This window comes from Petaurus breviceps, unplaced genomic scaffold (genome assembly GCF_028583685.1).
Source record: "Petaurus breviceps papuanus isolate PSGF00001 unplaced genomic scaffold, PetGlider_PUasm1.0 188, whole genome shotgun sequence".
Classification (NCBI taxonomy): Eukaryota; Metazoa; Chordata; class Mammalia; order Diprotodontia; family Petauridae; genus Petaurus; species Petaurus breviceps.
In genome coordinates this window covers 7,354,378-7,378,844 of record NW_027185804.1, presented here as the reverse complement: position 1 = coordinate 7,378,844, position 24,467 = coordinate 7,354,378, and the positions used below count along the sequence as shown (strand labels likewise).

At 36.7% G+C, this 24,467-nt stretch overlaps 1 protein-coding gene across 4 annotated transcripts in view; it reads right to left on the bottom strand.

Moving 5' to 3' along the window:
* Positions 1–24,467, bottom strand: part of USP47 (ubiquitin specific peptidase 47) — a 109,605-nt gene that overhangs the window by 14,955 nt on the left and 70,183 nt on the right. For 2 of the 4 annotated variants that reach the window (XM_069091228.1, XM_069091226.1), the window contains 10 exons: positions 24,303–24,398; positions 24,073–24,225; positions 20,071–20,238; positions 11,578–11,709; positions 11,024–11,100; positions 10,405–10,460; positions 5,483–5,595; positions 5,094–5,198; positions 3,026–3,233; positions 822–937 (listed from right to left, as the gene is read on the bottom strand). In XM_069091228.1, coding sequence (XP_068947329.1) covers positions 822–937; positions 3,026–3,233; positions 5,094–5,198; positions 5,483–5,595; positions 10,405–10,460; positions 11,024–11,100; positions 11,578–11,709; positions 20,071–20,238; positions 24,073–24,225; positions 24,303–24,398 — 1,224 coding nt within the window. The remainder of the gene's footprint in view (positions 1–821; positions 938–3,025; positions 3,234–5,093; positions 5,199–5,482; positions 5,596–10,404; positions 10,461–11,023; positions 11,101–11,577; positions 11,710–20,070; positions 20,239–24,072; positions 24,226–24,302; positions 24,399–24,467) is intronic. The other 2 variants (XM_069091227.1, XM_069091229.1) reach the window with 2 other exon arrangements.

The window sequence follows — 24,467 nt, the reverse complement described above, 5'->3', positions numbered from 1 at the left end:
CACACACACACACACACACACACACACACACACACACACACACACACCTCTATGTTTACATGAATGGCAAGAACAGAAAAAACATAAGAGGACATTATCATCATCTCCCAACATCCTAAGTTTGACAAGTGAATATGTATGGACCAGTAAAATTGTACAGGCAAAACATGCTTTGCACACAAGCACAAGGATAATCTGGGAACATACTTTTAATAAGGAGCAGTGCAGCACTGTCACAGGCAACAAAGCTGAGATGCTCTTCTGACCTCCCACTGCACTTGGTGCTTTTCTAAGGGGACTGACCATAGTCTGCCCTGCTTAACAGTTACCTCTGTCCTTGACTTCCCTAATCTACTCAGCTAAAAACTACTCATGGTTATTAACCACACCTTACTTATGTCCGTATCCTTTATGGTTTAAACATCAAAGGCATATAGTAGGCACTCAAAAAGTCTGCTGAATGAGGTATACTTGGATTATGACTAAAGTAATTCTTTTGGGTGAATGAGGATGAATAAATATTTAGTGTCAAATCCTGTAAGGACAATCTCTAAAAAAGTGAAGAGAAGAAAAGAAAAATGCTAAGCATTCTCAAAAACTGTGGTGATTAACTCAAAGTATTCCTATCACTAGCACTTGTCAAAAGCTGTCCTTTGAAATGAAGCATTCATCAGTGTTAGTGAAAGAAATGCAAACATTAGACATCCTCAAAAATGTTACTGTGCTACTGAAGTTTATGTATGCTAAAAACTAACCATAAATCTGCATTAGACATGGAAATTATTTTCCTCCATATACAGACTGTGTCATTTAAAACTTACCTTTGAAATAAACTGCTTAAATTCAGTGACCGTTTGATTTAAATAAGCTCGTATGCTAACTGGAGGAGAAACAGACTCTGTCTTTATATCAACCACATGTACTTTCACCATCACCTCTGCCACATTTGAAAAACATAAGAACAGAACTGTTAAGTATTTAAAGCAATCGACTTAAGCTATTCATACTATGCTTTTCAATATAGTTGCAAAGACAGAAATTTTATTTTTGTGAAAAAGAACCAAAAGGCATAAAGTACATACACATTTATTAAGACATTGTCTTTGCCACTCTTCTATTAAAAGCTGCCCTTAACAAATCAACCGAACTTTCCACAATGAAATTTAAAAAGAATTCAGCAGGGGCGGCCAGGTGGCTCAGCAAGTAAGAGCACCGGCCCCAGTGTCAGGATGACCTGGGGATCAAACCTGGGCTCAGATACTTAGCACCACACCCAGAAATAACTGGCCATATAACCTTGAGCAAGTTACTTAACCCCAATTCCTTTAAAAAAAAAAAAAGAATTCAGTAAACTGGGCTTCTAAGATGCCTCACGCTTTTCCACTAACCAATTAACTTAATTCATAGTTAATAATTAAGTTACTATTTACTTTAAATGTGACTTCTGCTCTATATATTACCAATAAAGCAATACACATGCCATTTCATATATAGTACAGAAAGAACAATTTGATCTGTCTTCTAAAATGAGAATTCTTAGAATGTTATTTCTAACATTCTACCTTAATTTTTTTCTGAAATACCAAAGTACAGTTTTGACACTTTCCAAAATATGAACTGACACCATTTTGTTATTTTAGATACTGGCTACAATGAAACAATAACGACCTGGTATTTAAGGTCTCATTTAGTCCATACCACTGCTAATTAATAATCCAACCTAAATTGTTTATGATTATCTTGTTATAAGTAAAGATCTCTTGGGAAAACTAGTTCACTAATTTTCTTAGAAACTTTTGTGTAATCCTTTTTGTCTGAAGGCCCTTCCATTCATCTAATTATCTTATTCTAAAATTTAAGCCCTTGCCCCACTCTTTTATTCCAAAGAAACAGGAACTTTAAAATGTTTCAGTATTCATAGGGCTACTTCCCTGGGAGTCCACAGCATTCTCCTCTCCTTCTCTCCCTAAGAAGTCATGGAGAGACTTAAGGGGGGGGGTCCATCAACTTGGGTAAAAACCCTACTACACCTTTATTTTCATTTATCTTTAACTGAAATTTAACATTTCCTTCATTTATGAAGGTAGACTACAAACATTATTCTAAGAAAGGGTCAACAGATTTCACCTTGCTGCAAATGGGTCAATTTCACAAAAAGGTTAAGAATTCCTGCATTACACCTTTCTCCACACTCAATATTAACTGCTTTTAATTTATCTTTATGTCTTATTTTTCACCTCTTTAAGCACCTTTGTTGCTTTCTTTCATATCCACTTAGGGAGGGAGCAACAAACCTTACAGAGGACAGTAAAATCTTGAATAATGCTTAAGGTAACTTAGAATTTTTTTTTTCTATACACTTGGAGTCTCAGATTTCCCATTTATGAGCTGGGTAACCCTGAACAAAGTACTAAGTTTCAATGAAATTATCAGAACTGGAATCTGAAGGGATCTTAGATGTCATACAGTCCAACTCCCTTACTTTACAGGTGAGGAACCTGAGTCCCAGACAAATTAAGTGAATTGCTACAGGTCACATAAGTGGTAAGTGACAGCTGGGATTTCAACCCAGATCCTGACTCCGAATTCAGAATTTCTTCCTACTAAGACCATACTAGCATTGCCTATTTTACAGGAATACTGCAAAGAAAGTGCTCGGTATCCCTTAAAAGCAATATGAAAACTCACAGTTCTATACATTTTACTTTCAAATTTCCCTTCTAGAAACAGCGCTACATTGCTGAATAAGAGAGTCATTCTTTTGACTTTAAATGATCCTAAGTTAAGGAGGAAGGGTAATTATTTTCACTTTGTACTTGGATTATTTGCATTCTCTATGTATTTCTTTGTACACATCCCTTTCGAATTTTTAAAAGCTTGTTCATAAGCACTTAATTTGCCAAAGTCATTCCTAATTTTGAGAAAGAGTAAAACTGTGCAAATTGAGTTCATTCAACTTAAAAATAGAAAAAACCCACCCTACATTACTTCTAAGTAACTTAAAATATAAATATATATTTCTTACCACCAGGTTTATAAGACTGGAAAACCTGATCAGGCTTTCTGGTTTCCAAGAGTAAATCAAACATGTATGTTGATTTGACTCCACCAAGTAGAAGTCCCATCGGAGTATCTTCTTCTCCTTCATATGACCGTTCTAGATAATCATGAAACTCATCATATTTAACAAGACGACAGCAGTCCAGGGGAATGACCTCTTCTAAATCCATCATCTAAAATTGGAAAAATTACCTCACAAATTTTATTTTTAATCTAATATCAGTATTATTACCTATAGTCCTAAATATATACTTATAACTTGTGTAGATATACAAATACAACACATTTAGAGGTATAAATGAAATGCTTTTAAAATTCCAACTTTTATTTTTACAGTCATCCTCAAATTACATTTTAAATTATTAAGCATGCAATCCAAAAAACAAAGTATTCCAAGCATAAAATATTAAAAGCTTTTCACCCTCTCAAAAAAACAAACAAGCAAACAAAAAACTTTTCAGTGCAAATTTTAAAGTTAAACTGCACTCAAAAGTCAGGGTACTACATATATTGTAGGCTATAAACTTGTGAGCATATGATACCACAGGAATCTAGGAATTGCTCTCTCATTTGTTCAATTATAAGGACATGATCACACTGTTATAAACGAGTAGGGAGAGCCTCTTAAGCAGCCTCGCTTGCATAATGAGGTCTACATTATGAGAGCTCACATTCAGATAATATGTAAAGTGTTTTTCTTACAACAGCCCTGTATGCTAGGTGGTTTAGGTGTTATCATGCCCATATGCAGACTAGAAAACAAAGACAAAGAGAAATTCAAAGGTTAGTTTCACTGTAACAAGATGGAACTGGTGCTGAGTTTTTCTGCCTCCAGATCCAAAACTCGTTCCATTATACTGGTGCTCTCAGGTAGCCATTGTCCAGTACATAAGGATCCTGCAGGCTGCATACTGACTTAGTTTTAAAACGTAATGTTATTTCTATTTTATTTTGTTAAATATTTTCCATTCCATTTTAAACTGGTTTAGGCAGCAGTGGGAAGTGCTGTGGGCTTGACACCTCTGCATGACACCACACTTCCCTGGACTAGACCAAAGTACTGACAGGTCATCTGTGCAACCAAACTTGAGTCTGCCTTTTCCACATAAAAACACTTAGAGAATAACAGGAATTAAGCAGATGAATCACAGGGAATCACTGGAACATCCTATTTAACAATACTACCGTGAAGAAGGCACCTTGTAAAATGTACAGTGCCACATAAACACTCAATGCTGCTACTGCCATTCACCAATATATGCTAAATTAAGCTTTAACACAGAGCAAACCAGAGGCAAAACCATAATTAGCACAAAGGGTATCTGATGTGAGGTTTTATGTTTTAATTCTCACATTATGCTATGTGGTAATGATTATTTGAGCTTCTCTTGTACAATAAACATTATAAAAATGTGTGAGTGGCATTTCTTCAGCTTTTAATATTAAATACTAACCAGCCTCATTCATTTTGAGAACATGAATATTATCAAAGAGGAGGTGAATATGCTCCAAGGTAGGGATGTAAGTGAGGTACATCCTTCGAGAGAATCCCATGCCCAGAACAGGACAATTATTGGGGTTCCTGCAATGAGCTGTTTTCACTACTCTCTCTGTACAACTGCTGCTGTTGGATCCAAAGCTGAGTAGAAAGATAATGAATTAGATTACATTTGGGAATGTGCACAGGGCTGTACTACTAAAGAAAATAAAAACGACAGAAAATCATGGAATAAAAGGTCACAGAATTAGCATCCTGAGTGATATAATGGAATCTTTAAGATACTAAAAGAAAAAGAAGAGGGCCCTCAAGCCTGAAGATTTACAGTGGAAAGGATTTATGGGAAAACATGGACAGGACTGTCAAAGAAAGACCAAGGCTGTGGCTTGCACCTACCTGTAGGTGTGTCCTCACATATGAAACCACAAATCTAAGCACTACTCTCTTACATAAGAATAGTCACAGATGGATGGGTAAAAACATAAATGCTATTTACTGAAATGTAAATTTAGCAAACATATATGAGTCAACATACCTTATAAGCTATTTCTACTGCTTCCTTTAGGGTTTTATCTTTATGAACCTCCAACTTATTTTCCATCATCACCTGTTTTGCAGGATGCATGCAAAACAATTTTATCTGTAATACAATTTGTAACAAATTTAGTCAACATTTAACCAGGCCAAAATTCACATCTTCAAGTATCTTTCTTTACACAAAATTTAAAAAATTATTTAGATGCATCAATGAGAACGTTTTTATAAAAAAAATACTTGTTTTATTATTTGGTAATCAAAATTTTATCATCTCCATCACTTAAAGAACTTCATTAATGTGACACAAAAGAACTAACGTTAAGCACATTTTTTTATTCCACTGCTGGGGATGCTCTTTACTTCAGATAAAGATGAGAGAAATCTAACCTTGCAGGTATTTCGCTCAATTTCACGTTGCCTCTTTTCTTGCTCTTCCAGTTCTTTCTCTTTTTGCACCAAATTCTTAATGTGCTCTGGGTAGTCATTCACTTCTAAAAATTCTACCAACAACAACAATCATAATCAGGCATTTTCATTCTAATTGAGCTCTTTTATCACCCTTGAACCCCCGATCTGTAGGTTTGTTTTACCACTGTAAGTTAATAGGAGAAGCTATCACAGTTCTTTCCCTATACACCTACTCTTCTAGGTAGAGATCTGAAAATGATCATATCTGCAACAAGTGTTCCTTAGCCATTTCTTATGATAGCATATTAGTTAATATGCTATGAATTGAGTTCTGAAGAATGAATCTGAAATTTAATAGTCAGCATCTATATAGCACTTTAAGTTTTGCAAAGCATCTTATATATGTTATTTTCTGTGGTCCTCACAACAACCCTAGGAAACAGGTACCATTATTATTTCCATTTTATAGAACTGAAGCAGCCAAAGGTTAAGTGACTTGCTCAGGGTCACACAGCAAGTAAGTGGCTGAAGCAGGATTTAAATTGAGGTATTCCTGACTCCAAACCCTGCCTGCCCTAGTTATCAGGAAAGAAGGAAGATGGGACACATCCCATTTTGGCTTTATATATTTGAGCAGAGGAGAAAGATGGGAAGAAAAAAGAAGAGAGAAAGGGGAGAGGGTTGAATGGTGAGAAAGGGTTGGCTGGAGACACAGTATGTATGTGTGTGGGGCAGAAACAATGAGAGAGTTATCAGACCTATGATTTCATTGGTAAGGAATTCTTGATAGGTAAATTCCAACCAATGTGGATAACACAACTATTTTTACAACATAGGTGGAACCCAGGTCTTTATCTACTTTTACACACACACACACACACACACACACACACACACACACACACACACTCTGATTAGTGTCATCATTACCAATCGCAAGTATGATATGCCCTTTTGGACAAATCAGAAATGGAGCAATTTATTTTGTTAAAAATACTGGCCAGTTCCCACTAATACTGAGATTAGCCTAATACATAAAATAAGACACACATATTCTCCTGAGTCTGATGGCTGCACCTTCTCGTTTATTCTCAGTAGGCTATGGAGAGGATTTATGGGAAACATGGACCATAGGAAGAGAAAGTTCAGACAGCTTATATCCTATTTCAATCCAATAATTATTTGCCAACTGCCTGCTCTATACAAGGACTGTGCCAAGCACCAGGGAAACAAAAATAACAATGAAGAATCCTTACTCTGAAGGTTGTTTTTTCTCTTGTGGTGGTGCTGTATCATAAACATGAATAAGTAGAGTACAAAGACAAGAAGGAAAAGATAACTAACTAGGGGAATCAAGGAAGGTTGAGCTAAAGCCTTACAGGAAGATAAGCATTCTAAGAGGCAAAAAGAAAAAAATGTATTTCAAGCATGAAGAAAATACAGAGGTGGAAGATGGAGGATAAAGTCTGGGTAAAAGCTAGCAATCTAGCTTGGCTACAATGCAGTGCTTGTGAAGAGGAGCAGTATGAAAGAAGGCTAGAAAGGTAGGAGGGAAGCCACATTGGAAAAGGCCTTAAATGCCAAGCAAAGGAATTTATATCGTATCTTATAAGCAAGGTGAACTGGAAGGTTATTCAACAGGGGGAAGGAAATACACTTCCCCAAAACTTTTACCAGCAACAAAATGCTATGTCCTTTTTCTTGGCTTTGGGCTATTTCAGTTTCTCATCATTTGAAGAATTCTCTCAAAGGAACAGGTATATATAATTATTTGTACCATGAGTAATCCACTGAAATTTCTCCCAATTGCTCTGTTTCAGAGAAACATCCCTTTAGGTTATATTTTAAGTAACTTATTTATAGCCTTCCTTAACCCTCCCATTCTAGACCTGTAATTGATGAGAGTGAACCTACAACAAATCAGGAAGCCTTTCATGAAAGTCTTTCATGTTACAGAAACCTCAAAGACTTAAAGCACATCACTGGCTTTTCTTCATCATCATTGCCGCCACCACCACCCTTATTCATACAGTGTTCATTCTGTGCAAGACAGTGGGCTAAGCATGTTACCAATATTATCTCATTTGATTCTCACAACCATGCTGGAGGGAAGTGCTGACCTTTCTCTAAAGAGGCTGGTGTGGACGAAACCCAACAAAGGTAGACCAAAACAATTTTTCTCTGAGCAAAATAACATTTTATTAACAGAGGTGCTACCTACCAACAGAATGAGTCAATGGCTCCCTCAGTTTAGCCAAAGATCCTAAAAAGGGGTCTCAGTTCCTTTTTATAAGATTAAAGAGTAGGACAGAGTAGGTAGGGAAATAATACAATTTGTTATAATGTTAAGTGATGTCATGGGGTTGAGGACATCCTGACTGGTTAACACAGGAGAGACCTGGGAAACAATATGATTGGTTGGAAGGTGGGAATGAGGGGCTGGCAACAATCCACTCCTGTCCTGTGACTAAGAAATGTTTATTGTTTGAATCCATCTGCAAGTGTTGGCCAGACTTCTTTGTCTGAAGAAAACCAGACATTCTTGAAGGAAAGCTTGGTAAAGACACCAGACCAGATTCTCTGGTGGCCACCTGCACCCCCCAGGATAACAGAATTCCTTGAGGCCAAGAATATAGTAGTAATTAGCAGAAGAGGATTTCTAAACTTAACTTCAGACCAGCTGAAAATGATACAGAATCAGTTTAATCTTCTCAAGGCTGACCATTTCCCTCCCACATCATTTCACTGTTATTCTCCAAGTTCCATCCTTCTGATTATCCCTCTTCTAGTTCTTCCTTGTGTCCTATCCTTTGCGTTATCTCCATCAGTAACTTCTCCAAGGACTGTCAATAATTGCTAAGATAGTGGCTGGGCTATTTATAGAACAAGGTAGCCTGGATATCTATTAGAGTTGACTTTCACTAATGATCCCACACTAACTCTTTTAGGCCTAACCTAAAAGTCCCATTTCTAAAAAAGTACCATCTTTCTATCTCTTTGCCAAGAGATATAGTAGATTTGATTGGAAATCATAGATCTGGCTATTATGTTCATAGCATGGAAAGAGGTAGGTGACAGACCCATAAAACAGAAGTTCCCATTTGGCTTCGCAGAAAATCTTCTTAGTTATACCAAAGGTCCTATACTTTCTCTGGTCAGTACTGACTTCAAAATAGTTATGGTACAAAGAACAAGATTTTAAAATAATGTTTTATTTTCCCTTCAAGGAAAGTAAAATCATTTTTATCTTTTTAAAACTACTGTTTTCCTTGTTAAAAAGGGGGCAGCTTTAGTTACTTCCTGGCTGTGGGAGATAAAAGTTTTATAAAATTTGAAGCACGATGCCTGAATTTTCGTCCAAAATTTCTTTCCATGTAAAAGAAATGAAAAACAACAACAAGAAAATCACATTCGCTGGCGTTATATTGTATAGCTGTAGAACATTTGTGTATCATTACTCCCTGACCTAGGATTTAAGGCACATGAGTGCAGGGCATATGGCTTAATTATTTTTGTTATCTCTCTCAGTGTAGAATACTTTGCATAAAGTATTTGCTAAGAAATGGAGAGGAAAAACCCCATACAAAAGACACTAATTTCTGAGGGCCTTTTAACTAAAAGAAAATAGCATAATCAAAACACTTATAAGCAACAACAACAAAAATGAATTTATGCTTTTCCTAGTCTACCCAAGTTCATGAACAAGCATCAAAATGAAATTGCTTTCTGAGCATTATTCGATTGCAGGGGGTATAGTGGGAAGATGGACAATGGCAGACAACTTAACTAGTGAAGAGAGTAAATGAAAGCAGAGACTTGTCTTCTTTCGTGGCTGTGTGACTTAGGGCAAAAAACTTAACTCAGTTTCTTCATCTACAAAATAGGGATTTAAGAAGATACTTGAGTTTGAGTTGGAAGGAATGTTAGAAGCCATTGAGCCCAGCCTCCTCATTTTACAGATGAGGAAACTGAGCCTCTAGAGAGGTCAAATGACTTGATCAAAGTCAAACTGTTCAGAAGCAACACAAACAGGATGTGAATGAATTGGGGCTCTCTCCACAGCACCGATACCCTATACTGTCTACTTTTATGGGTTATTAGGAAGATCAAGTGACAATGAATATAAAAGCTCTCTGCAATCATAAATACCTTATGTCTGACTCCATTCATTACGAGAATGTAGTAAATCCAGTTAAAAGGCAGATTCCCTTCTTTTCAGAGATGTATTAGGGAGAAAACTCCAAATATTTCCTTATTCTTGCAAAAATACTTGAGGCAGATTTTGATCAGTTATAATTTGAATGTTAAAAAAGAAATAATGAATTTAAAAACTGTCTTTTAGATGCCTTCTGTAAAATATAATTTTAGGAGAGACTTTAAAATTCTCTTAAATAGAAATGTTATTGTAATGGTATTTCTATAGAGCAGAAAATGATAGGGGGTGAACTCATCTTAGTTCATATTTAAGGTAATTTTGTTACTAAATTAATTATTTTTGTTAAATGATTTGTTAAAGTGGCTTTATTATAAAGTGGCTTCATCTATAAGACAGCTCCAAGGCGTGTATTTCTAGAACAATATTGTAACCTACCATTAGTTTAATTAATATTGAATAAGGATTCCATTGCTAAAAAAATAATTTAAAATGACCCCCTATCTTCCAAATTTAGTCACCATTTTGGCAAGAATTATTCTATAAGAAATATTCTATTCAATGATTATATTTAAAATTTTAGTTCAAGAAATATGAACATAAGAATAAATACCTAGCTCCTGATACTGGAATTCTTCTACATACAGTAAGCTCAGTAACTTAATATTGAAAAATTTTTATCCAGTGCTATATAACTGACAAGAAAATGTTCCTATTATTATGTTCATAAAATCAAATGGACACTTACTTGCATTTCTCGAAGGATCCTTCAATCTATATATAAGCATATATGCATTTGTGGAGCTAGTAGGAAGACAAAGAAAAGTCAACTGTGACTGAACTTCATTTTATTATGTCAAAAGTATTTATAGAAAATACTCTTCCCTACTTCATATGATTAAGAGTCATTTGACTTTTTTCAGATAGGTTTACACTTAAACTGCCCTAGAAATGAGTGTATCTTTTTTATGATTGTAAGTATGTATGCAGGAAATCATTCTAATGTCTCTCTTGATAAGTCATTTAGTTATTCAATAAACTTATTTCCCAAAGTGATTTGTTGTGATTAAAATGCTAGTTAAAGTACATTAATAGGGGCAGCTAGGAGGCACAGTGAATAGAGCATCGGCCCTGAAGTCAGGAGGACTTGAGTTCAAATCTGACCTCAGATACTTAATACTTATTGGCCATGGGACCTTGGGCAAGTCACTTAACGCCAATTGCCCTGCCCTCCCCCCCTCCAAAAAGCAGTAAAAAGAAAAAATACATTGATGGTACTACAAAAGTGAGGAGAAAAAAAAATTCAAACGCACAAATCTAGTTGATGATTTTATGCCCCATCTTTCAAGAATTAGAAAGTTACTAACCTGGCAAAGGCACTAGAATAATATCCTCGACTTCCTGAAGATCCACCATGGGTCTTCTTAATGTCCTCTTGGGTTATCTGAAATGTTACAGTACAGTACTTTATCCTGTAAAATTTTTAGTTTGATCCTCTACATTGACACTAAACAAATGAAACTGCTGCTCTTAAAGGTAAGCACACCAAAGGAGGAAGAAAAGAGAAAGAGAGGAACACACACAATTCAATAACCACTCACATCTATTAGACCTAAATCTTCAGGTGATATCTAAACATAGTCAAGAAATCAAATTTTCATCAGTAGTCAATGCCTACCAATGAATTTTAGCTCTGGATGATCAGGGAACAATTGTAAAAGGCTAAGTAAAGAGAAAAATAAAAGGATTTTAGCAGCTGTCAAATGAGTGAGACTAAAATAGAAGAGTATTGAGAAAACCTAGTTTCACTCAGTCTTCCATGGCCCCCTCACCAAACCCCATTTCCCCCAACAGCTTGATGACGAACAGATACAATCTCAATTTCTCTTGTCAGGGAAGAAAGCTTTAAGTACTTGCTTACCCGACTAACATGCTGATCATTGAAGCTGTACCACTGCTCATCACTGAATGATTTTATGCACGCATAATAATGACCACCAGCTGCACTCCCCGAATGAACCATAACAGAAAAGAGTTCATATAGCAAGGAAGTCTAGAATGAAAAGTAGCAACATAGAATGAGAAAAAAAGAATCTCATTTACCTTTATTCCACCCTCTTTAAAACACACACATACAATAAAACCACTAGAAGTTTCAGGCTATGTTATATGGGAGAACAAAGGTGATGACAATAATATGAATCTACAAAATGCTAGACAATAAGGAACAAAACAAAATCTCAAGTTTGCTTCACACAGTATAACTTAATTTAGTATCTATTTCCTCCATTGTAATCATTATAATGCATACTAAGAAGCTGCTGAGTACAAAACAGGTCTATGTGTGGCTCAGAGCAAGCAAAAACAAACAAGAATGTACACCACTGACTAGAAAATACATTATTCTTTACTAATATAATTCAAGGTAGCTAGATGATGCTGTGGATAGAAAGCCAGGCCAGGAATCAGGAAGGCCTGAGTTCAAATGTGATTTCAGACACTTATTGTGTGACCCTGGGCAAATCACTTAACCTTGGTTTGTCTCAGTTTCCTCATCTGTAAGATGAGCTAAAGAAACAGTAAACCACTCTGTATCTTTCACAAGAAAACCCCAAGGGGGGGGGGGTTTTTACAAAGAATAACACACAACTCAAACAACTTAACATATAATTTTTATAATTTTTATTACTTCCCCTAGAATATGGAGACAAGTGATATTATTTTATGAACAACAAGATTTGGGTGTCACCACACTTGGTGACTTTGAGATCCTCACCATAAAAATTTACCCAGAATTATCTTGTATTCATTCACAAGCAAAGTTAATTGCTATCTGAATCTTCTAGCACAACTTCCTCAGTTAAAAACTCCTAATGGTCATAATAAAGGACTATTTTTATGGAGCTTTCTCAAATAAAAAAAAATTAAGAAGAACCTGATTAGGTACTTTTCAGTTATGGTTAAGTAAATAATTCTTAATCAAACAAGGATAATATGTTTGCAAAATACAGAATAGATAACTTCAATTAAAGGAATTGTACAAACAAAATCAATGGAGTTAGGACAAGAAGGGAATGATTAGGGAGAAAAATCTTTGTATCAAGTATCTTAGAGAAATGTCTAATATTCAAGATATATGGGGAATAAATATATACTACCAAGAACTTCCCTAATGGACAAGTGGTCAGAGGACATCAACAAACAGCTCTCAAAAGAAAAATTCTGAGCAGCTCTGTGAAATATATGTAAATCAGAAGAACCCTAGATTACAAATCACAACCAATAAATTGGCAAAGAGGACAAAAGACGACATCTAGTCATCTAGCTGGGAGAGCTGACGAAAACCAGTCGCTGACAGTGGAGCTGTGCAACAGTCTTAACAGTTCAAGACAGCAATGTGAAATTAGGCTAAGAAAGTGACAAACATGCTTGTACTCTTTGCCTGTGGAATCCCTTTAGGATCTTCTATACAACAAAATGTTTATGGCAAGCACATCTTTATGCTAATAGTAACAGAGAAATGGAGAAAAAGAAGATGCTGACAGATCTGGGAAAGGCTGAACAAAATTGTATGAATGTAACAGAATACTACTGTACCTTAAACTATAAAGAAAATGAAGAACACAGGGGCAATAGGAAGACATACAGCAAATTAATGGAAACAATATACACAATGACTATTTTTTAAAAATGAGCTTTTATTATTGTCTTCTGTTTCTTACATCACCATAGTTACCTCAAGGACTTTTTTCCCTTCCCCCTCCCAGAGAGTCTTCTCATATAACAAGAGTATTTTTTAGGAGAAGAAAAAAAATCAGCACAATTGACTGAAAAGTTTGAAACGTACAACGTTTAGCACCTGTGGACCTCTCACCTCCACAAGGGGTAGGCTGAGGGTGCCCTTTCATATCTCTTCATTAGAATTTTGCTTGATCATTAAAATTTTGTTACATTCAAGGGGCAGCCAGGTGGCTCAGCAAGTAAGAGCACCGGCCCCAGTGTTGGGATGACCTGGATCGAATCCAGGCTCAGATACTCAGCACCACACCCAGAAACACCTGGCCATGTAACCTTGAGCAAGTTACTTAACCCCAACTGCTTAAAAAAAATTTTTTTTTGTTACATTCACTTTTGATTTTTTGTTGTGGTGTTATTCTTTCCATTTACATTGTTGTAGTTACTGTGTATGTAGTTTTCTTGGCTTGGCTGACTTCACTCTGCACCATGTTTTCTGTATTCATCACACACATTATTTCTTACAGTACAGTAATATTCCATTCCATTCATGTACCACAATTTGTTCAGTCACCCCCCAATTGATAAGAATCTATTTTGTTTAATATATTATTATTTCCTATAACAAAAATGCTGCTATAGATATTTTGGTGTATATGAAGACTTTCTTCTTATTGATGGCTTCCCTGCAGTATAAACAGTCATGGAATCTCTGGTTCAAAGGGTCTGAATATTTTGGTCACTTTATGTTTAATTCCAAACTGCTTTAAAAAATGGTTGTACCATTTCACAGCTCTACTAACAATGTTATTTATTAGTGTGCCTATCCTTCCACAACCCCTCCAAACTGAGTGCTGTCATTTTTTATAAGAAATCTCAGGGTTATTTTGATTTGCATTTCTCTTATTAGTGATTTGGAGCACTGTTTCATGTGGTTGTGAACACTTAAAACCTTATCAGAGAAATCTGACACAAAGATTTTTTTTTTCTCATTTGACTACCTTCTTATCTCGGAAGCATTAATGGTGTTTGTGTAGAAGGTTTTCAGTTTTAAGTAAACAAAGTGATCTATTTTGTTTTTGTTGACTGCCTCTCTCTTGTTTAAGAAGACATCTTCTGCCTACAGCTGTGAGAGATACATGATCTGCTTCTCTTCTAATTTTTTTTGGTAAATTTTACAATGACTATTAATAGTGGAAATGGAATTAAAGTATGATCAAGCTTGGTTCCAAACAAAAGATGAGAAAAATATACCCCACCCTGCTCTGCAGAGCTGAGAGACTGTGAGCATGAGCATTAGATGTGCTGCCAGACTCGGCTGAGAGGCTGGTTAGTTTTGCTCAGCTGTTTTTGCCTCTCTTTATTTCTTTTTTATTGTTTGTTATAGGGGATGGGTAGGAGTAAAGGGAGGGATATATTAAATGAAGATGTAAAAACAAAAGACAATAAAAAAAATCTTAAAGTTTTTATTTCCCTTAAAAAAATGGTTCTCTTATGACTATGGGAGAAAAACATGGATAAATGCAGTCTAGACATAGTCCATGCCCTCATGCTCCTAACCAAACTTTGCATCCAGTACCTAACATAATCCAGGCACTACAAAAACAGGTGCTTAATAAAAACTCATTGAATTGTTGTGGGATATTAATCACTGACATTCCACTTTAGGATTTCTATTTCTTTCACATGGTTTAAGCACCTCTAGTAAATGGAAACAAGTACTATAATCACAGCTCATGGCTTCCCACAGAGTTAGAGATGCACTCCAGTGTAAAGTATTTAACATAAATCTCAGACAAACTCAATTCAACAAATATTAAGCTCCTCTTATGTACACAGCTGCCTTGTTAGGCAATGGGAACGAAGAGATGAAAATTATAACTGTCCTCAAAGATGGTATAATGTAAAAGGGGCCAGCCAAGTTTCCCTTACAAATATAAACAAGTATGAAGCGAATAAAGAGGATAAAAGGCCACAGGGCCATAGACTGACACCTGGAAGGAACATTAGAGATCATCTCACATGAGGTAAGGAGAAAGAGAGCTCCAGAAAAACTGACCACAGGTCAGGATGGAGCAGGGGAAGAAGGGACAGTGGTAAGATTATAATGAAAGAGGTATACATTTCAACTATGCCGGAGAGGAGAGAGATTTCAACAGGCAGAGACATGGAAGTGTTCTCTCTAGAGGAGAGAAAAAGTTTAAATAAAAAAAAATCATCACAGCTGAAACACAGACGCTATGAAGGAGAGTAGTGTGTGTAATATAGTGGTAAGGTAGGAGTCATCCAGACTGAAAGAGGCCTTAAAGAAAAGCCTGAGGAGTTTCTAGAGGCAGCGAGGTAGCACAATACACAGGATACTGAGCCAGAAGTCAGGAAGACCCAAGTTCAAGTTGTACCTCAGACACCTATTAGCTCTGTGACCCTGGGCAAGTTACTTAACTGTTTCCCCAACTGTAAAATAAGGGTGATATTAGCACTCAGCTCATAGAGTTATGAGGATCAAATGAGATTATTTTTGTAAAGAACTTAGCAAAGTGTCTAACCTATAGGAGACACTTAAAAAACTCCTGTTTCTTTCCCTAGCTTTGACCCTCCTTTTTCCCCTCGGCCAAATCTGATGCAAGCTTTAGGTAGGGTAAATTGAGTGAAAGCATATATCAAGTGCTTACTATATGCTAAGCACAGTTATGCATGCACTAGTAATACAAATGTGAAGAGAAGACAGTGTAGCTCTCCAGAAGCTGAAACTCTAATTAGGGGAGACAACATGTAGAAGAGAGTCCAGCTGCAGGCAGAATGACAGCAGAAGGGCAAACAGCAAGGTCCAGGAATGATCAGGGTGCAAGGCCAGCCAGATGACAGGGTCTAGGAGTCAGGAGGGTGGGCAGGCCAGGCAGATGGAAAGGCCTGGTCATCCTCATTTTCACTACAAGCATGAAAGCTGGAGACATGTAGCTCATCCTGATGCTTCCTACATGACTACCCTGATGTGTCAAGGCAGCCAGTGGTCACAGGAGGGAGGAAAGGGAAGGCCAGTGGGAAGAGACACATGGGTCCATCATCCTACCAACCCTTCACAGGATGAATGGGGAGGGCAGGATGGTCACAAACAATATTAGAAGTAGAATTGGGGGGGGGGGGAGGAGGAATTGATAATGGAATAGATGTGTGGGTAAGGAAGAAGAGTCAAAGTTGAGAGAAGGTTTGAGCTGGTATGATAAGAACAATGGTATTCTTAGCAGCAGCAACAGAAAATTAGTAGAAATAGGTTTGGAGAGATAAATTTTGTTCAATTCTATTAGAAATACTATATGTTTCCTATGTGCACGGTATTCTACTAGGCACTCTGGACACTGAGATTAAAAATGACAGTTCTTGCCTTCAAGGTGTTTACATTATACTCAGAAAGCTATGACAAAGTCACAGCTAAACATAACACAAAGAAATGTATGATGAGGGCAAAGGAGACATTTAGACAATGTTCCAGGGGAAAAATGCTGCTTTGTTGTTGTTGTTATTGTTGCTTTGTGTCTTTCTCCCCCCTTAGGAAGGCAGGTCCTGTCAGGTGTATCAACCATAGGTAGCAAGGAGTCAGGTCACGAAGGGCTACAAATAACAATGAGAAATGTTCTTAACAGGGAGTCATTGGAGTTTGATGAGCAAGTGAATGGCACAGATTTGTACTTTAGAAAAATCACTTTTGTAGCTAGAGGTATAGATAAATTAGAGAGGAAAGAGCCTAAAGCAGGGGGACCAAGCAGGAGAATGTTATAACAGCTTAGGCAAAAGCTAATGAGGGATTGAACTAGTTTGGTAACTATCTAAGTCTAGAGATAAGGAGGAAGCAAGGATTTAAGCACCTATTTGAGAACCAGTCGCAGACATGAGCTTACTTCTTTATAACATTATCTCATTTGATCCTCATAAGACCCCAGGGAGGTAGGTGCTATTATAATCCCTAATACAAGTGAGAAAACTGAGACATGTATTTGAGGCTAGATTCAAATAGAGGTCTTCTTGACTGCAGGTCCAGTAAAAATGATGATTTTTGGCAGTTGACTGGCTATGTACATGGGATGAGTAAGAGTGAGAAGTTCAGGACAGATCTGAGGTTGGAAACCTAGGTGGACAGAACAATGTTAGTTTCGTCAATAGAAAAGGGAAATTCAGTAGAAGGCTTGGTTTTTGGGGAAAGAATGAATGCTGTTTTAGATACACTGAAGCTGATATGCCTATAAGACATCTAACTCAAAATGTGTAATAGACAGGTGGCACTGTGAGACTGGAAATCAGGAAGAGACCAATACATATAAAATCTAGGGTGTGATAAATGCAAAGGTCCAAGCTTTGTGGGAGAGCTCACTATTTAACAAAATCTGCCAGGAAAACTGGACAGCAGTTTGGCAGAAACTAGGCAGATCAATATTTCACAAGATAAAGTCAAAATGAGAATCATAAGCAGATCAGTGGAATATGAGAAATTTTACCTGTCAGATCTACTGGGTAAAGGAAAAGTTTATGACCAAACGAGAGAGAAATGGGAAGTAAAAAGGATACTTTTAATTACATTAAATTAAAAAGGCTTTGCACAAACAAAACCAATGGGCTAAAAATTAGAAGGAAAGCAGGAATCTGGGGGAAAAATTTATACCAACTTTCTCATTTTTCAAATATATAGGGAACTGACCCAAATATTATAAAAATAAGAGCCATTCTCCAGCTGTTAAACGGTCAAAGGTATGAATAAGTAGTGTTGAGAAGAAATCAAAGCTACCAGTAGTCACATGAAAAAATGTGCTAAGTCACTACTGATTAGAGAAATGTAAATTAAAACCACTCTTAGGTAATACCACTTCACACCTATCAGACTGGTTAACAAGAAAGAATAGGGAAATGAAAAATGCTAGAGTGAATGTGGAAAAATACGCTTACTAAAGTACTATTGCTGGAGCTGTGAACTGGTCCAACAATTCTGGAGAACAATTTGAAACTATGCCCAAAGAGCTCTAAAACTGTACATGCCCTTTGACCCAGCAATACCACTATTAGGTCTGTATCCCAAAAAGATCAAAGAAAAGGGAAAAGGACCTATTTGTACAAAAATACCCATAGCGGCTCTTTTTGTGATGGAAAAAATTAGAAACTGAAGGGATACACATCAACTAGTTAACTGCTAAACAAGTTGTGGTATATTATTGTGAGGAATATGATTGTGCTGTAAGAAATGATAAAGTAGAATGGCTTCAGAAAAACCTGGGAAGACTTTTACAATGATTCAAAACAATTCCAAAAGACCCATGATGAAAAATGCTATTTATCTCCAGAGACAGAACAGATATCAAAGCATACTTTTTTTTTTTACTCTCTCAACATGGCTAATATGAAAATATGCTTTGCATGACTTCTCAGGCATAACTGACATTATATTGCTTGCCTTCTCAATGGGTAGGGGAGGGGTGAGAATCTGGAAATCAAATTTTTTAAAAAGAATGAGAAAAATAAACAAAAGACATGTATATCTTAAGGAGTCATCTGCATAGAAATGACAAATAAATCTATGGGAGCTGATAAGGTCACCCACAATTAATCGATGAGATCTGGATGATGGTCCATCGAAGAGACCCGAGGAATGATCAAAAAGGCATAAGAAGCATCAAAGAAATGGTATGCTCAAAGGCCCAGAAGAGACTTGCATTAATTTAAGATGTATGAGCTTTTACCCCATTAGACTAACAGTTCATTCAGGGTAATAAGTCTGGGTGTTTTCCTCTTGGTGTCCTCAGCCCTGAATACAGAACCCTGCACATGTGTTTGAAGATTTAAAGGAGCTGTAGCATTTAAAATGGCTAAAATAACCTTTTTGTGCAGCTGTGAATTATTGTTATTGGCATGATTTCCCCTACTTATTTGCCCTCACAAAACTAGACAGGGTATTATAAAGCTAAACACAGTGTACAAGTCACTGTCCAAGTATTACAAAATCATCCCTTTCACAGTAATTACTCGCAAAGCTCTATTGGATTAAAAAAAATTTACTTAATCTGACTCGAGGCATCCTCTCCAGGGTGATGATCTTAAGTCTGTCAATATTACTGTCTCTTGGCAAAGTTATTTTATCTGGATACCTCCATTCAATAGTTCAATCTAGTCGAATGTATTATTGGGGCTATTTTGTAAAATGTTACCTAAAGTAGATCTGATTCTCCTAACTGAAGCCTTAAAATAGCTATATCTTCTTAGTATTTGTGTGTGACTACATCAATGGAAAAGGTGCTCTCTTAAAGAAGGTTTAATTATATCATTTATGACAGATTCAAACTTTTTTTTTTTTTGAGAATGAGTCTCTTTATCTTACTATGAAGTGCAGTGGCCTTCCTACTATTAATGTGCACAGAGGTTTTGGCTTGGCTCCATTTCTAACTTGGCTCAATTTGCCTCTCCTTAGCTTGGTAGTAACCCCTCCTCCCAGGGGGTGTCCATATTGGTGCTAGATATGGAGGAGACATCAGATTGACTCTGTCCTAACTATTGCTCAAAAATCCTGAGGCTCAAGCTATCCACAAGGCTCAGCTGCCCTGGTGGTAGGGATTATAGGCATGCACCACCATGCTCAGCAGCTCCAATAATTAGTTTCAGAGACTGAACTTTCAATTTAATATCACAGAGAAAAAGGTACCTTTTCAAGACCAGGTTTTGTAATCTTTTCAGTTCCACTATTACTTTCAAGGCAGATTCCTTCATCGACCCCATCATCATTTGAGAAATCGTTGCTCATCTGATCACTGTGACAACTGCCTTCATTTTCAGCTCCACTGTCGGTACAACTCTCAGTCTGAGGAGACTTCTTCATAACAAATAAAAGTCTTCTTAAAATTTATGAGCCACATGAAGTGATAATACATACAATACAAATACATCCATTTGAAAAAATTAACAGAATAAAATTTTAAAACGAGTATTTCAATTCAGATAATGCCAAATTTAACAAAATGGAGTTTTAGTTTTTTAAAAAGAGAAAGCCTTGCCATTAAAACCCCAATTTTATAAAAGAGACTCAATCTACAAATGAGATGATATATGCAATCATGCTGCTGACTAGTTGAAAGGGTTGAAATTAACACCAAAATCAAGAGAAAAGCTAAAGATGAAAAGACACTAAACAACTGGAAGAACTCTGAACTATTCAAAGAAGTTATCGATAGGAATGGGAAAAAGACAATTGCTGTATCACTACTGGCTGCAAAAAGTTTAACCAAAAGGCAACAGATGCCAAACAGACAAGGCTTTTTAAAAAAAGCCCCCACATCACCTCAGCTGGCAAACATTACCTCTCTGCTACTTAGAGATCAGAACCAATGAATCAAAGACATTTAAACAATTCTTCAGTAATGGTGAATGTTTACAGTAAGTATTCCCTCATAAAATAGTGGAATTGAAAAAAGGTCTACATAAATATTAATGCGAGACTCAAATGAATTACAACATTCCAAGAACTCTCTAAAAGGTAATGAACATGTCTGTTCTGATAATAACCTGTTTTCCTCATCAATGGCAGAGGAAAAATCCCATTTGGGCTTTAGAATGTCAGGTTCTTAAGAACTACAATGAAGAAGTAGAAATGGCACCTAGAGAGACAAGTCATAGGATCACGGCTTTAGGGCTGGAAGCAACTTTGAACATAATGAGTCCAAATATCATTGGGTAGATAAAGTGAGGCCCAAGTGTACACAGGTGATATGTGGCAAAGCTGTGCCTTAAATTCAAGTTCTGTGATCAATCCTAAAGCTGATACTTTTCCAACTGTTACTGTGCAGGGATTGTCAACAATACGTACTAATCTAGCTGAAGTAACTTCATGTAAGGACTTAGAGAATGTTCTAGTTGTTTCTGAGAGGCTTGGGGGAGATCAAAGGGAAATATCAACAGCTGGTGTGAGATGGCTGACTCTCCAGCTTCTGGAGACTGTCAGCTCAAAAGCTCTGCCTGTCAATTTCCCTTGTGTCCATTTCTGAACAGGCCATACAGAATGTTTTGTTTTTCACAGAAAATGAAGGTAGGCTTGAAATTTCTTCCCTGCTTTTAAAAATTTACTATAACATTCAGCCATCCTTTAAGTGAAGGAGTCTACCATAGTATGGGGAAATAGCCACTATGGTCAATATGAAAAAACAAAACAAAACAAAACCAACTAAGAAAAACAGGTCCCTTTAGTTCCCCTGGAATAGGTTTGAGAAGAGTGTATCAGACCAAGTACAAAGAAAAATTCATGCTGAAGATGACATAATCTTGAAAACATCAAGGGACCACTTTACAATGTATCTCAAGGAGAGAAGATATTAGAAGAATGGGGGAAAAAAATCACACTACATATTAAGACCCCGAAAGAATCAAGGACAATCCATATACCTACTTTCTCATCTTTAAATTTTTTCTGAGTACAGGCTACATTTTGTATCAGTTATTTTTGATGAAAATATGAGAAGGGAACAGGTAGGTTTACATAAACTATTATCTACAGCAGACCCTATCTAGTTTACAACTGATACATGTATAGTGCTTTAAGTTTCACAATACATTTTATATATCTCATTAAATCTCACTGCCTATTTATTGTGGGCTAAGAAAAAGCATTTGGCTTGGCACAACAAAATACAGCCTTAAAGGCTCTCCTCTAAGTACTTATATATGTTAAGATCATACAGTGTTTCTTGATAAATGCAACCACAGAGATGATTCTGTTTGACAACTATAAAACTGGGAAACAGATGCTCGATAAAAGCATATTCTGCACTTTCATGGAGTATTTCTTGCTCCATGTCTAAATGGAAGAATTCCTTACAGCTGGTAAGATACTTCAGATCATTCTGTTTACAGATATTATTGTGCTGACATCACAGTGCCTCCTTAAGGAGACCCACAATTATTCTAACAATGCATATATGAAAAATGCTATTTGACATTGCAGTTTGGATGGTCAGTCAACTGAGGTGGTAGGTACATAAGTACATATATTTGGGACAAGCCCTATAGAGGGATGAGTTGGGTCCAGAATTGAAGAAAATGGTAGGATAAAATGTATTTGGGGAACTGTGCGATCCTTTATCATCCCAAGTTGCTTCTTGTCATAAAGAATCATATTTCCAACATAAAAATTCTTCCATTCCATGTGAATCTTGGAACACAATACATTCTGAGATGCTCAACTTGTAGTTAACAGAGAGACTGCCATGGAGCCAACAGACATCAACACATTCCAAGGGATGATCTACCCTAACAATGCAGTGTAAGGGAGAACGAGGAAGCATAAGATTGGAAAGGAAAACTGTCAAATCACACAGTGGGAGTGCAGGATGGCAGAGGGCAGCTCAGGTATACCTCCATGAGTAGTATGGCCCAGAGAAGGGCTCTTGGCATGTGAGGTAGAGGCTATGGAAGAGCCCACACAAGCATGCTTGCTGCATGGGGTAAGAATGCCATGATGGAGTGCAGTCTGAGGTGATGCAGGGAACATTCCCCTTAATGAAATCCACTGAAATATGACCATCTGCCTATTTTAAGTCATATTTGAGCCAAGATGAAGTATAATTTTCTGTTCCAGAAAATAGTCTCTTTGCACTCAAGAGAAGCTGCCTTGCATTTGCAAATATATGAACTTATATTTCCTTAAATCAAGTCCTTACAGGGAATGCCAAATCAACTAACCAACATTTATAATAAAAAAAAAATCTCTGGTAATAAAAAAGCAATCATTTCACCAGAATAGAAGTAGGTTCTCAAATTTTTAATTCATTTCATGAGAAAGCCAGGAGCACCATAAAAGGAAACAGGAGAATAGCAAATAGAAAAATCTAAGAAGTTCTGAAGAACTCTGCATTTTAAAGCAGTGAAGCAAACAATATGTTCTTGCTCTCAACAAATCTGTCCTAATTCAGTCAAAGGCTAAAAATCCAGGAAGGAATCCTTTGGACACCCCCGATCAGGCCCAAGTAAGACTGAGACAACAGCAAAGAAGAACAAGGTACCTTAAACACACTAGTCCCCCCAGTGGTGGTGGGGTGGGGGACACACACTGTTTTGACTAGAAATGGGGGCCACTAAAGTATCCATAAGGATTTAATCTGGTTTGGGCCATACTTGGGAATGCTGAAGGTCACAATGTACACTGTGTGTTTGACAACTCTGCCCCCCACATATCTGGTGAGCCTCCTAACTTTACCCTGGATAGTTCAGTAGCTACCAAACTGGGAACTCCTTGAGGGCAAAGTCTAGATAGATATTTTTTGTATTTGGATACCCAGCACTTAGCACAGTGCCTGGTACCATAATAGCAACTTAACAAATGCTCATTCATTCATTTCATTCACCAATGTCCTACTCTCTAACCAATGAACTCCAAACTGTTAGAGCTTATTTTATTTCCAAAAAACATATTAATTTAATTTAAACAGCAAAGTGTTCACAATTTAGGGTGGGCAGAGAAACCTCTCATAAAGTTAAATATTCTCTATAGACCTTAGCATCTAAAAAAAAAAACTAGGGGGAGCAAAGAGTCCATCAAGGGATTAAGTTCTGTGACAGTAAGCGTCATACTCTAATGCCTAGGCTGCTCACAAATAGAGAGGAATTTAAAAGACATGTCAAATTTAAAAGAGAATATTGCAAAAAAAATTATATTTACCTCATCTTCAACATCAATAAATGTACTCATATCTAGCTCTTCTGGGAAAGTCATCCGGTCATTTAATTTAATCCTGTGCATGGTGGTGTAATCAAAGTCAAACCTTTTCAACTGCAGGGTCAGCAGATAAGGGAAATGCAAAAAACGAAGGCCCTAAAAAGAAACCACTGTTGAATATTGAATGTTGTTTCAAGTTATCTATATGATCAAACTGAACAAGCAGTGTTTACCTTCCGTGCATCACACTTCTTCTTACACCGCTCACAAAAGTACTGATTGGGGCCATCCAGGATCTCTGGCTGTATAAATGCATGTAATGCTTCTTCCTAGTGAAAGAAATATTTTCTTTTACAGTTGTTACTTTAAACAAATATGTTAATGACTAGGGCCTGAAC